General features: G+C 37.8%; 1 protein-coding gene across 1 annotated transcript in view; it reads right to left on the bottom strand.

Moving 5' to 3' along the window:
• The window catches only part of ZNF385D (zinc finger protein 385D), a 362739-nt gene that overhangs the window by 5048 nt on the left and 341801 nt on the right, over positions 1–15890 (bottom strand). Inside the window, exons 5-6 of the mRNA XM_019474476.1 lie at positions 3078–3311; positions 952–1130 (exon numbers count right to left, since the gene is read on the bottom strand). Coding sequence (XP_019330021.1) covers positions 952–1130; positions 3078–3311 — 413 coding nt within the window. The remainder of the gene's footprint in view (positions 1–951; positions 1131–3077; positions 3312–15890) is intronic.

The raw sequence follows: 15890 nt of genomic DNA on the forward strand, positions 1-15890 counted from the left end.
CATGCGGGGGGGGGGGAAATGTCAGAAAATTGTTTAAATCCCTAAGAAGCCTAGACATCCTTTTAAGATTTCAGCTGAAAGATGGTTACATATCAAACTAAGTGACAATGAAAAAGACCCACAAAATCCATTATCTTCTTCATAAAATCTATGAGATTTTACGAGAATCCTTCCACACAGACTTTACTGCAGTATTAGATGTAAGGGACCTTTTTCAGAACTATATTTTTACTTTGATTTTCTTAAGAGAGTTCTCGCGAAAAAAGACAAAGAACTGGACATTTTTTTCTCCTGAAAGCAGAAGACAAGTATTGCTATTGTCCATTACAGAATTTATCTTCATTCTTGTGAAGTACCTTAACAAGTATTTAATTCCAAAAGGCATATGGAATTAAACTAAGTGTTTTTCAGAACAAAGGCTTTGTTCATCTGAAGAATGACTGAACATAACTTAGTGTAATTGCAATTTAGAGGTCATGCTTCTCAGTTACAGAGTAACGCTGATAAAAAAATATTACAAATCCTCTCCATCCCGCGTTTCTAAGCAGGTTATTCAGTGTTTTGTGAAAATACTGGCTGCACCCACCTCCACATCTTTGTCAAGGCAAATATCAGTCAGTATACTAAATGGCAGGTTTATTAGCTCATGACAATTATAGTAGTCTAAAGACAGTTGTCTTTAGACAACTTTAGACATGTTGCAGCTTACAGCTCCTATAACTCTTTAAGACATATATATAATCAAGAGCTTTTGAGTAAATATATTCTGTGCAAGGGAAAATCATATCCAAAACAAAACATACAGCATGAAAGACAAGTACAAAGGGCAAAATCCGTAAGCTCCATTTGGACGTGAACTGTTAGAGTGACACATGCTGATTGTGTTGGTACTTTATCACCATGAAAACAAAGAACAGCCAAGGATTCACACTCTGCAAGCTAGCTGAGTACCTGTTTCAGTTGTGTCTCAGAGTTTACGTGCACATCACATATTTCACAGTGAAATGTTTTGTTCTGAAGGCCTGTGTTTCCTTTATTCACAGGTCCTTTGCCTTTTACGCCTGCCCGGGGAAAGGCTTTTATGGTTCCACTTCCATTCCGAGCTTCCAGCATAGTTTTGTGCTTAGTCCCTGGAGACATTAGAAATGGGAAACAGAAACAACTTTGGCAATTTGGTTGCATTCATTGTTTTATTTTCTTTTTAAAAGAAAATCATATGAACCTCAGCTTGGTGCCACGTGCTATCCTTGGATTATGCCTGTGTTTGTCTGTATCAGATTCATACCAATGTAACAATATTTCACATATGATATTTAATTATTAAATTACATATCTGTAGGTAATGCACTAGAACAAAGCAGCCACACCAGTAAGTAGTGGCACAATCAGGTATCCTGATGTGAAGTTAAATGGGTGTGACTTTTCTCATTAACTCCTGCTGCTAATAAGACCTGAATTGTAGTTGCAAAGGAAGAGTAATTTAGCTATTAAAGATGTAGTAGGCTTTGATTTGTAGTCCTCCTGAATGGATTGACAAACAGTATGTATTAGGTAGCTTACACTTAAGTCTGTAATTAACTAATTAGTCTCCAAATCAAAAAGGGGCAGAGGTTCCTGGCAGCAACCTATGGATCCTTAATGGCCTGGACAGAAACCAAAACGTGTGAGAAACATACATGTGAGAAAAATGCACTTGCATTTTTTATTAAAATAAAGATTGGATAGAAAACAATAGTGTCCTGTTGCTTTACCTTTATTCAGACCAAACAGTTTCTTACACTGTTAACTGCCACACAGGTAGTCTGTGATGATAATGGACTACTACCATGTACAGAATTAGTGTGCCACTGATAATTGTTGTATGCATCCACATGTACACTTTTACAAGCATGCATGTGTGTGAGCACACACACAGTTTATCAGCATAGACAGCAAAAACTTGGAGAGTTGTGTTTAAATATTCAGAATAATGTTTTGACTCTCATCTTGATCAGAAGAATGTTTAGAGTCTAACCCTCATATGAAATTAAATAGGTTAAATGGGTACAGCTTTATGAACTTGAATTTTCACCAGTTGAAGATCTGGCATACAGCAAACACAGCATTCAAAACTGATTAGGCTTTGTTTCTCATGAATACCAACAAATTATCATTTCCTTTTTAATTTGAGTGGATTCTATAGACATGCCAAAGTTATTTCTTTTTTTATTACATCATAAAACCATTGATCGTCTTGCTGCAGGTATCTCATAATGTCTCTATGTTTCAAACCTAAGGTTCTCTGCCTGTCTCCTAACTCTGTTTACCCTGCTGGCAGGTAACCCCTGACATCCAAAATCAGGAGTTTTTCTGTAGGATTGTAATAGGTGGTCATTGCCACCATATTAAATCCCAAGATCTTTTAACCCTGCTCACCACAAAGCCAATCAATAAGATGCTTAAAATAGTGACTGTGAATGATGGCTCTCTACTACTGGAACTTATCGATGCCACTAGCTCTAATAACAAGAAAAGGCTTAAAAATTAAGAAAGATGGAGGTAAGCAATTACTCATTCAACTCTCATGCAGCAGTTGCTATCAGTTGATGAAAAGAAAGGAAAAATATACATAAAACAAGTTATTAACAGACAATATGGAGCTAAGAATTCTAACTCTCATCGTTGAACTCCGACTGACTGATGCTCCCTCTTTCAGCTTTAATTTGTTAGATTTCAAACAAAACTAATGGCATTCATACTCAGTTTGCTAGCTGGCACAAACAAAAGTATGCAAACTCTGAACACCAAAGGTAATGAAGCATGAGCTGTCATTTAGCTCTATAAGGTTTGGAAGCTGCAAAAGTTAAAATGTAAGAAAATGGATAACTTGCATGCAATAAAATTCCTTTCTTCCCCCTTTACGAAAGCCTCTTTGCCTGTCATTTTTATTCTCTAATAGTTAATGAATTCCATGTAATTGCCAGTTTTCTGCCACCTCTTTGTCCCTTCTGCAAGAGATCTAATCTATTCAGGGGAAGATAATTGCAGAGCTCTTGAGACACAAGGAAAAGAAGAAAGCAAGCACTGCTCCATCTCACCACTGTTGTGCGCCTCCAGCTGCGAGGCAGAGTTGACAGCGACTTTGCATAGTGAACAGTACAGCAGTCTTTTTGCTTTTTCTTCCTCAGTCTCAACGGAAGGGCATGTGGTGCTGCTAGTGGCTGTCGTGGGGATTTTCTCCACTTTAGAGGTGATCTCAGTTGTCATAACACTGCTCTTCCGGATTTCCACGGTTGTCGTCGTTGATATTGCTGGTGTCCCTGTGGTAACGTCTGTGGGCAAAGAGAGGAGATGGAAACAAACAAAACAAAACAAAAGGTTGTGACCTTTGGCATTTGCTTGTTTGCATCCTAATGCTGTAACCACACAGAGAGCCAGATTGTGCTGGTGATGGTTTGACTAACGGTAATGAACTAAATCTGACCTTATTCTTTGTATTTTGTGTGGTTACAAAATACAGTACTCCCATGTATCAAAATGCCACATATTCTGTCTCCTGCATTCTGCTAACACCCATTAAAAACAGAATACGTAAACTGAAAAGACAGGTCACTAAGACCGTACTGTACAACTGAAAGATAATCCACTAAAAGAGGTCATTTAAATGACCAGTACAATAGGCAGTTAAAATTTATACGCAGCACTTCAGACACATAAACTGCCATAGTACTGCATAATACTTGCACTGATTGAGTAGCCAAGTTAAAGTTTTAACATTCTGTACTAATAAAACTAAAATGAAAATAATTGTATGTTCTTGATATCTGATAAAATAAAACGTTAAATTGATACTTCACTTGATATTAGCCAAAACTAATATTAAATGAATGAAGGTAATTATTAATGCATTTATCCATGCATTATTATTGCATACTAACAATACATACTAATAAGAGTAATTAAATATACAACATTCTATACCTGAGACCTACACAAACACTAATAAGATTTCTGTTCTGTGTATCAGTAGTATGTTTGGAAAAACTGTAAGCATGTTATATAGCTAAATCTATTTGGAAACCTAGTGCTTGCATCTAAGGACTTGTGCTTTTTCTGTAGTTTTCAAATCCAAAAGAGAGAAAATACACAATGATATTGTGGTTTGAATAATATATACATGGCATTTGGATATGGCAGTATCATTTGGTAGTTAAGTACTTAGCAGGGTAGAGGACAGTAAGATCCAGCACTGAGCCAGTGGAGAAGGTGGCAAGTAAGGGACAGGAGAAGGAGAGAAAGGACAGGAGCTGTTCTGCCTTTGCAGTGTTGTATTTTGTCATACTAAGCCTACTGAGTAGCAGCTTCCCCTGTAAAAAATCTTACTCACTTTACTGAGATACTCCTGGTATTGGGTACTTTCCAACATAGGCATTGGAGAAACAGTCCAGAAAATTAGACACTTTTCAGTAAAGGCAATTGCAGGAATCCACACTCAGTAGTATTAATCTGATCTATTAAAACAGGATGAAGAACAGCCCCAGTACTGCTTTTGGGTTTGTTTGTTTGTTTGTTTGTTTGATTGATTTTGGGTTGGTTGGTTTGTTTTTTCAGAAAAAGTTTTCAGTAGCAGATAAGATGAACACAGATCTCTTACATCACTGTGTTATGAAAAAGGTCCCCACCATATTGAAAGTGCAAAGTGAAAGATTTATGAAGTATTTTTTTCTCCTCTAATCAGCGCTGGAGGCCCTGTGTCCAGCTTGGGGACTGCAACGTCAAAAATTAACAATTACTTGCTTTGTTGTTAATCCAGCAGCAATACAAATGCAAACCAACAAGAGAGGGGTTGTGATGGAGGAAGCCAAAACAAATTAGAGGTTTAGAATATATTGTCTGTGAATACGGAAGATGAAGGGTAAACACTGACAACGTTTTCCATATCTGTAGAAGGTAGCTAAAAATAAGAGAATAAACCCTTCTCCCTGATCCCTCCTACTAGGACAAGGACTATTAGATTAGAGCAAGAGAGACTTAGATTAGACATCAGGAAATTCTTTCTAATATTAAAGCTTGTAAAGCCTGAGAATAGCCTACCTACAGAGATCAGGAAATATTGCCTACTGGAGGACTTGGAACCGGCTGAACAAATATCTGCAGGAGCAACCCAGGTATGATCCCCTTTCAGTCAGTGGGAATAGGACCCTTCAAGCCCTATTAATTTCTATACATTTTTTTTCTTACATATATTTTGTAATGTTTCCACATATTCTCCCAGAGGGTTTTTAAAAATTGTTATTCATAAATCCAAGAAAGCAGAGTTTGTCATGTGAATATTCTACATATTGCCAGGCATTAAAGCATATAGCAAAAATAAGGTCACATTCAAGGTCTGATCAAAGTATTTTTTTTTCCTGAGAGTGAGTCTGGATGTGGTTATATCCTGAAGGTACTGGGGATGTCAAATACTGGTGCAGAAGGAATGGTGTTACCTTGCTGAACATTCTCTTATTATTTTCTACAGACCAACAATAATGTTTCAAAAGAAAAACACTATTTTGAAATATTAAATCTTTTGTTGGGAAACTGATGAGTAAATGAAGCCTTTGTAGATCTGTCCACAAAATTATACATTTAACTAATCACTCCTTTCCCATCCCAGAGAATCCATGGTGATGTTGGCTTTCTTTCAGTTGAAAGTTGCTGCAGTGAAATTATTTTCCTCAAAAGCCCACTCCCAGCAGTACATAACACTGCTTTTAAAACTTCAGTTTCTCCATCCTGGTACTATTGTACAGTAGTAAGTCTAGCCAAGGTACTTTCCTGGTGAAAAGGAAGGCAGAGGGCAGATGGCGCCAGGGTGAGGGAAGGAAAAGAAAAAGAAGACATTAACATTCTCTCAGGATTGATGACAAGGTTGGTGCTCATACTAATCTTGCAGGAAATTAGATATGTACATCAATCACCATTACCAGCTTTGTAGTGCAAGGGTCAGTATTTTGCCCTAAGCAAAATATAGATCATAATTTCTTTATTTTCCATAGGAAAACCTGAGGCAATGAACAAACAAACAAAAAAACCTGCAGATTTTATTCTGCTTCACTTATCTGATCGCCTATATCTATGTTGATCTAATATTTCACTACGTAATTATTTTAAAGCGAAAAGAAAATACAACCAATTATGTTAGTCCTTTTGAGGGTATTTTGATATGCACACGTGAAAGCAGCATTGTATATAAAAATTAAACTAAAAATGGTAAATGTCATCAGCATATTCTTCAACTAAAAAAAAAATCAGTTTGGTGCATATATTCTGCATTTTCAAAAGGTGCCCTAGATTAATACATTATATATTCCACTAATGCAAATGCATTAATGACATCAAAACATATACAAGAAAACACCATCGAAGTTCACCATGTAAAAGCCATGACACATTTAAAGATGCAAAGCTGCTCCTCCTCATATAAACTTTAGAATTATCTGCAGCAATTCAGGAGAAAACATTCTAAAAGCTGACAAGTAAGCTTACAAAGAGGGAATTCAAATCCTCTTCTCACCAGAACTTCTAACCTAACCAGCATGTGTCTCTCTGAATATATTACAGTGTTGCTGCCTGTATACAGTTCAGTGCCTTAAATACAGGGTACAGCATTAAAGGTATAAAGGATTAAAAAAACCCCCAACCACGAAAAAGGAGTAGGAAGGCATTTGAATTGATGCCTTGAAGCCTGAATCAGCATTTCTTAACATTATATTATGACAGTGCTTTAAGAACTATTTCAATAATAAATGATCTAAAATCGAGCTGGAAATTCAGTCACAGTCAAATGGAAGATTTGTTTCTGGTGACGCAGGCTTGCAGCACTGTGCTATTTTCATACCAGTGGCCTGCAGCAAATATTCATTATTGCAACTGTCACCGCTTGGCTTTGGCATAGAAGCTGATTGCTAATATTGTATGGAACTGGACTCCAGCAGCAAAAAAAGGGAACACTTCAGGATTCACAATAATCCATTTGTGTTCCCAGTCTTAATATAGCAACAGAATAAAAATTAAAAGTAAAAAAAAATTACATTAAAATCTAATCTTGGTCACTGGCAAAATCAAAGATTTATTTTAACAAGAAGACAAAGCCAGATGAAAAACATTCTGTGAGAATTGACTCCTTTGGGTAATACAGATACCATAGTTCAAGTGGAAAACTGCAAGTGTGTGATAAAGGTCCTCTTAAGTAAGCAGGATTAATTTTCTATCCCAGCTACAAGACTCATGAATTCTCTTTAGGCTGAAGAAACAGAAAATTACAACTCATGTTCTTCTTCTGAGTGTGTGAAAGTCTCACTCATCAGTTCCTGCTACTAAGCATAAGAATTTCTTATCCTGAAACTATAAATAGACCCACAGAGAGAAAAGTGCTCTGACTTCAAACAAATCACAACTATTTATGAGCATGTTTTTTCTTCCACAATCTCAAGTGGCATACATTTAAAAATATCTGATTTAGCACATACCCATGCATTCTGGTCTCATTTAAATCAAACTTTGCCTTTGACATAAAAGGATTGAGCATTTGGCCCATAATGCTGTCCAGGAAAAACCAAAAAACCCAAACACCCACCCCTCCCCAGAAACTAGAAAGCACATTCTTTCTCATGACAAACAGAACTTGATATGAAATATTTTACTATACTATAAGACCTCTTAGTATTGCAAAAACATTGTCAGCTGGCTCACTTATAGCAAACGCACATCAAGTAACAGAATACTCCCGTACGGGTGCTTGATACTGGCATGTTCAATATGTCTCGGCGTATTATTTTCCTGCCTACTAAGAACTGGGTCCTCAATTTCCTTGGGCTGCTTTGAAAATCCCATGCTCTATGTCCCCTGTGGTAATTACATTTGAAAATAAGATGTAATTTCTTTTGAATCTATAAATATAACAGTGGAGTATATCAAAAACAAAGTACCATCCCAAAAATAACTGCGATTGACTTTTTTTCATGTTTGGCTGACTTTCTGTACTCATATGCTAAAACATAAGCATGCGTGCTAGCACATTGGCTCTGGCACTTAAACACAACACTGAGGAATTTTGACTCAAATGTATTGACCCCTCCTTCTTTACATGTGCAGAATACAAACTTGCATATTTTGTGGTTGGTGGATATTTGGCCCATTACAATATATTGTACAGAAAATTCTTTCGGTGTCATATTATGAAAATTCCAGTCATTAGACTTAGTTTTACTTTCAAAACCTGGATTCAATCTATTTTTTTATAGATATATCCTTCCCAGAATGTTTTACTTGGAGAGTCACAAGTACATTTTTAGAACGTAGAAGGACCCATGTAATTTTTTTGCAAGAAAAAACTGATTATAACAGCATGGTTTAGAGAGTTAAGTACCGTACATCACAGTTTTTTTGGTATAAAAGATCAAAATATCTGAATAACAATTTTTTTGCGAAAAAACTGATTATAACAGCATGGTTTAGAGAGTTAAGTACCGTACATCACAGTTTTTTTGGTATAAAAGATCAAAATATCTGAATAACAGTTGTGTAATGCATTACTTTATGATTATATTATTATATTTATGATTAATATGCCATAATGGAAGAGTCAAGAGCTCTGAAGTAGTGAACAAAGCTGTGTGTGACCAAACAGGAGCAGAATTTGAAAATTTTTGATGAGCTGCCTTTTCTGATCTTGTTTTTTAAACACCAGCTATCAACCTGTTTTCTCTCCCTACCCCTGTCACTGCCCTGGTTTGTCAGTCACTTTCTTGCTAAAGTTCCTTGTTACTTTGCTTTGTCTAGGTGTCCATCGTGATTGCTTTTGATATCCAGAAAGTGAAAGGCTGAACGTATCTAAGGTATTGCCCAAGCCTTTGTTCAAATGTACAGAACAAGCACTACTGAGAAACTGAAGGACTGCAAACTTTCCCAGGACCAGCATGAAAGCCAAATACCAGGAATTTTCTTCGTTCATAACTGGAGAAGGAATGACCTTAGTATTTTGACCAGTCCCTGTTTTTTAACACTTAAATAAATCACATTACACACAGTGTTCATCACTCAGAAACAAAGGATGAAGAAACAAGTGGCTCCACAACAAGTGGCCTCGTTTTACTGCTGCCTCTACTCCGTGCTTCCTGGTGACATGCCTTGGTGGTGACCTGCTTGGAGGGAGACAGAAAACAGGACGTCTGGTGGCAAAAGGTGTCCACAGAGAGCCAGAGTGAAGAGAAAGTAGCAAACTTCACGTATTTGCTCTGTGGATTTTTTTTCTCCAGTTAAACTCAATTCTGCCAAGTCCTAAAATGACCTTCTTCATTAATTAGCAGTACACAATTTTCTAATGAAATTATACCTCATTTTTACTAGCAGTTCCCTTGGTTTAAAGCACAGTTCATTAATCCTGAACAGGATTAACCGCAGACGGATGACTGCATTCCTGTTGAGGTTAATTGAACGGAGCTGGCAGCAACAGCAACAGCTGGGGGTAAAAGGCCTGTGGAAAGGGAAGGAGGAAGGTAGGGAAATGTCACACTGCGTCTGAGTTTTGGGTTCTTGGACAAATGTAGCTGACAAAAACATGACTGGAAGGAAAGGAGACGATGAGGAGAAAACTTTTATTTTTCAAGTTATTTTAAGCAACTCTTGGTGACGACTGGGTTCGGGCGCTGAGCTGTCCATTCTATCGTATAGATTTCTCCTCAGCCAGTGGTGACGACTGGGTTCGGGTGCTGAGCTGTCCTTTCTATCGTATAGATTTCTCCTCAGCCAGGCAGAAGAAAAACGGCTTTCACCAGCTACGAGTGAAAGGGTCCCCGCGCAGGGAGCTGCAGGGGGAAGAACGGGTTGCTGGCTGAAGCTACTCTTTCCGTTTAGTTAATGAGATTCATGTGGTGAAAAATTCAATTTGAAACCAGGACAAAGTGTTTGTTTAAAGGGTGGAGCTCACAGTCAAGTGCAAAGAGGATTTTTGCAGATTGTGGGCTCAGCAGCCCTGCTAAAATAACACATTTTCTATTTCGACTCTAACTTGAAGGTTATACATAAGGCAGGGTGTTAGATTTCATTTCGATAGTTACATTTTTAGTTTGGAGGCTGCAATGTAAAACATTGCTCTTAAGAAATAAAACACGCACATGGTGGTTTGATCACATATAGAAGGAAAGCTGTATTATCCTATACATAGGTCTCTCATGTTTGGCAACATCAAAGGCTACACTGGCAAACTGCCACCAGTTTTACATTTGCACATGCTTCAGTATGCATTTCCCAACTTTTAAGTAAAAGCAAACATAAAAGCAAACACAATCAAAAATATATTTGTAGTTTATCTTAATGCATGAGCAGAAATTGAGCATCAGTTGAGTTTACCACCAGTAAAAAACAAGGAATCAAAACCAATTCCTTAAAAGCTAAAAGCCCACTAAAGAAAAAGGTTCTGTAAGATATACTACAGTAAAATGAATTTGCCTTGAATGTACCTTTCTGCAGCACGGAGGCCAACATGTGCACAGCAGTCCCCATCCATATTATTAAACTCTCTTACCCTCCAAAACAGGTCAGCTGCACATGAACCGCCTGTCATTGCTTGGCTCGTATTGAACTCCAGACTCTGCCCAGGGATATCTGGGAGATTTAGCTTCGGCCAGAAGTCACCCAGAGACGGCTATAGCAGTGGAAATGAAGGGATGGTTGTGTTCCCATGTCCAGGAACAGCCCTGGCACCATGTGAAACACTAGTGTAGACAGTAGTCCAAAATACTGTTTAAAAATAGGCCCTGCCTCACCACCAAGGTCTAGGTGATATGAATTGTACCTAGTCAGTACTGAAGGCAGTACTTCCCCAAGAAGAATTCAGGGAGCAATTTTTGACTGTGTGACTAACAGCAACGGCTTCAAAGTATTACCTCCGCACTCAAACACCCATTAGGGCTTTAACACAAGCCATGTACCTGGAAGAACAAATTGCTGTTACCGAGGCCAGTACATAACTATGATTCAGTCTCTGCCTGCTATTCCTGCTGCCACCACATGCCTACCCCGCAGACATGGGGAAGGAAGCAGCAGCCAAGCTGTTCTCTTTCACCTTACGCTATCAGCTATAGTGAACGAAGTGAGCTTTGAAAGGTGCTCTCTCTAACTCCCCTTCCCTTTAACAGAGACATAGAGCAGACACAGTCCAGGCTATACAGTACTGGAGACTGAGAAGTATTTTTCACAAAACAAGCAGGCTGGCAAAGCCTATTTAAAACTTGGTATCAAAAACAATTTACCGTGGAATCTCTCCCCCAGCAATCTGCCACCAAAAACAAAGAAGCGCAGAGAAGTATTAATCACTGGCAGAAGGAGAGAAAATGCATTGCTTTCATTAATCAAATGGAACAAGGAAAGAATGAGTGAACTGCACTGCAGGTTGCATAGGATCACTCTCCATTTTAAGCCGGGAGTTGATTTTTTATGCATTTTATGCAAGCTGAATGTCCTCTTTTAAACCTCCACCTAAACTTTAAGTTTCAAAACAGATTTATAGTCCTAGAACCTAGAAGTAAATTAAAATAACTGGAATCCAACTCAGAATTTCTGAGAACTCTGACTTCTGACTGCCCTCGTAAGTGTAATACCTCATGGCATTCTCCTGTCTTGAATCCAGGAATAATTAAAGCTATTCCCTTTACAGCAGCTTACTTCCTTTACTGGAGAGCATTGAGCTAGTAAATCTGTTTTTGGCAATAAACTGATGTTGTGTCTAATACAGGAATTGTCAGAAGCTGCACAAGCATCTGTTCAACTGTATAACTTCTTTCAGTGGAGTGAAGGCAGGGAGAGCAGTGAGAATACATACATTCTTTCAGATACCTGTCTTGGAGTGCACCATAAGTAGAGCCTGTAGCAGATGTGTTCTGTGGACTGATCAGCAATGGCTTTCGTACAACCACCTGCTCTTCCATAAGTAGTTGAGATACCAAACGCCCAAATTTTGGAGGAACAAATTTCACAAGGAATCGATGAGAGAACAGAACAGGAGATGGTAGTGTTATTATCCTTAGTCTTTAGAGTAAATAAGTATTTTGATTTTTCTGCTATCCAATTTAGATTTTTAGTAGTCTTCTTCAGTCCAATGCTTTTACAAGGAATTTTTCCTTTGGCTGACCACATACTGCTGGTAACATGTTTCATAAATTGACAGGCACATCCCAAGAGTGGTACCCAGGTGAGTTCCAGGGAAAGGAAATCTCTCTCAGTTTCCGGAGAGTCTGTGAAAGGATCTTTTACTACTCACAACTGCAGTTACTATGGCCATCTGTTTAACGTGCCTTTACATCTCCAGCAGGTTCCATCATCTAAAATAAATGTTCTTACTATTGCCTGCATCCCCTCTGCTGCTTCCTCTCTCCAACCCAACACAGGTTGCTTCTGGGCCAGGACTGAAACAAAGGGCTTATGAAACACCCTGTGTCGTCATTACAGTTAAAGACATTGAATGATGTTTACAGAGAGTTACACAGGCAATCCAGACCAGCAATTTCTAAATAACTTGCTGTCATCATAGTTCTTGGCATGATTTACAGGTTTTGTTTTGCTTTTTCTTACTTTTTTTCAATAAAACAATTATTTTGTGCAACACTAGCAGTCTCTGTGGCTACCCTGTGTCAGTCTTTCCTCTACCTTCAGGCAGCCTTCTACCAACCGAACTATTAGTTTAATTACATTAGTTGGCAGAAGCAACATGTTAAGTAAACCACAGTGAGGTTGGACGGCCGGTCCTGGGATTAGGCAAAGACCAATAGAAGCCTGTCTGCTTCAGTCATTTAGCGAGTTCCCTCTCGTCAAATTTTCTGTTTGACAGAAGAGTCTGAAATAACTCTTTTCATCTCTTCCAGTGGCCCTCCCTGGCACGATCCACACATACCCAGCAGAGAGGTTATCAGTGCTTTGCTGTTTGGGATGTTTATCTAGTCAATACCAGAATTTTAGCATGCAAGCTCTCCACAGAAGCAAAATGGAAGACATAATGTTTTCCTAGCCCAAAGGTGTTCTTCTGGTGAATTATATAAAGTCTTTTGCACACAAGGGAACAATGAAAATCACAAATGTATTTCATAATAGCATCATTCATAGATATCACTCCTAGTGTCAAAGCTTATAGAATCAAATATATTATTTGATTTAACCAATTACACATAAAACAACAATAGGTTTGTATTTTAGGACACCAAGCTAGCAGAATAGACCTTAATAAGGAGATGATTGCTCTTAGTTTGCAGTGACAGAAGAAGAGAGCAGCTGCATATTAATGAAATTTAGCATCAAAATGGCAGTGCAAGACTAGCTTTAGCAAATATTTGCAGGATCTCAGATGAGGCATTTAATTCTTGCTATGCTTTGGCCTTCTCATACATTCTCTTGTAAGGCTGATATTAAAGGCCTATGTTATATGGCAAACTAAAAGTGACATACATTAATACTTATAGTGACATAGTTAATTTGTTGGACGGTTTTGTTCAATACTTGCAAAGACAAAAGTTCTGTCATGTTGAGTGAAGGTAGCTACGTTGTAAGTGGTGTGATTCTTCGGCAATTAGTCATAGGCAAAGTGAGAGCTACAGTCTGTTCAGAAGAAATGTCGTGGAGGGACATTTGAAGAAAACAGCCCTATGCAACAGGAACAGGGCTGCTAATAATTGCAAACTGTTTGTGCTAGTTCCGTAATGGTCGGTCTTTTCACATTTTCTTTTCCAGTAGGGAAGGATATTAATGAGCATAATTACAGTTTTTTATTAATTTCTTTGGTAAACCCAAATTGTCATTCTCTACATGTGCCACATTTTCCTTTGTATGCAGTTCTTTCCCTAACAACATAACACAGTAGCAACAAAAGTGGTTTCAGCTTCCCTTCTAAATGTGGCTGCAAATACTACACTACTTACAGGATCATACCCTAGCTCCCTCTGTTAAATTTTTTTCCTTTCTTGTACATGACAGTTATTCAGACATCACTAGATCTGACATCATTCAGACCCAGCATTAGCTCTTAGAAAAGAGAAAGAGAGAACATAAAAGTTCTCTTTAGGAGCATAATATACTATACTGATGGTTCCTTAGTTTTCATTCTGTCATCTCTCTCTCCCATGTACACTATAACAGAGAAAAATATATGAATAAGAGTCCATGAAAGCACCAATACAAGCCCAGATATTTGAAAGTTGCCCTCATTTGCAGCTATTTTATGAATAACTGAATGTATTTTTCATATTCATGTTTACACAGCGGCTAGGTGAATAGGTGCAATTTGCCTGCCTCAGCAGCCTTTCAGCCATATAATTATTTGTTAATGAACATGCAAGTTTGAAGTATCACACATCTGCAACAGTCAGATCACCATTCCACAGCCACACCTTCACTCAGCTTAGCAACAGTGACTTTTCTCTAAAATCCACTTTTCCTTCATAAAAAGTAATATTTTTAGCACTTCTATAATGCCATCAGATCTTATCTCAACAATTCCAGTTCAAAGACCTACTGAGGAGCAGAATACACAAAGAACGGGGAAAAACAGTAGCAACTGGAGCATACAATTAAAAACAATAATCCAGAATAATTCTGTGTAAGGTCTGGGGGATTGCTGGAGGGCTGGGTTTTTTTATGATGAAGAGTGTGTTTTACCACCTCTTGCTTACTCCTCCTTAATAGCTAGCAAATAATAACATTATGATTAAGTTTTTCAAATTTTTCAGGGGAAACTTGCTGCACTTAAACAAAAAATAGTTATTTGGATGAAAAATATGGAATTAAGAGCCTAATTCTTTGTATTAGCTTTCAAAAATCTTGGAAAGCAGTTGTAGTATGACTGCATTAGTAGAATAACAGCAGCTGCAACAACATACTTCCGAACACCCTTCAGCTTCTGCAGCATCCAGTACAATAACATTTAAGCATCTCTTTAGCACTGATATACTACATTAGATGTGTCCTCAGGATCCTAAGGTTGCTACCATAGTATACAAACAAAATTACAAATGGGTTTACTTAGGATCACTTGGCATCACACAGCATTTTAGAAAACTCAACACAGGTTATGAAAGATGACAGCACTGCTCTTCTGAAACAAAACTTCAAATATGCCAGTCCTTGAAATGGCAATACACACTATGAAATGCAGGTTTCGGCCTTTTAGATAATTTCAGTGTTTTCATTTATGAAAACTAGAAACGATTAATTCACAATGTAAAGAATTTGGCCAACACTTATACAAACAGTTTCTTTACATAATGCTTATGCATTATCCATTTGGCAGGCAGGTAGAGCTTGCTTAGCTCTCCTTCAGAAAACCTGCATCAGTTGTGACCTTGTAAGCCAATTGATTACAGTGGTACTTTAGCTACAGTCTTAGGAGATATATCGATATAGATTTTTTTTTTTTTTTGGTGAGTGGGAGCAAAAGACTGTAAATTGACCAGAAAAGAGAATACTGGTTCCTCCCTCTCAAAGTCTCTGAACTGTAGATCAAGTGAATCTATGGATCATCAGATGTCTTGATCCATGACCATGAGAAAAATGCATACACTTGTACAACTGTAAGATTTTTTTGTGAAGTGGAAAACAAGAAGGTGGGAAAAATGCAACCACTTAAAATCCGCTTACTGTCCATTTCAATATGTAATCATCATCCGAGGTTACAGCTTGATGAAGACATACTTCATTGACAACAGGACTCAGCTATGCCAGAAAAGATGATCTGGATTAAAATGCCTTCTAGTCTTCGCTCTTTTGAGATCTAAAGACATAGCCCACAATAACTGACATTCCAGCCCCATATTAGGTAAGATTGTGACTGCACACGGGATTTCTTCTCACATAGAATCATAGAATCATAGAATCATAGAATC

The sequence above is a fragment of the Aptenodytes forsteri genome, unplaced genomic scaffold, assembly GCF_000699145.1.
Source record: "Aptenodytes forsteri isolate BGI_AS27 unplaced genomic scaffold, ASM69914v1 Scaffold9, whole genome shotgun sequence".
Lineage (NCBI taxonomy): Eukaryota > Metazoa > Chordata > Aves > Sphenisciformes > Spheniscidae > Aptenodytes > Aptenodytes forsteri.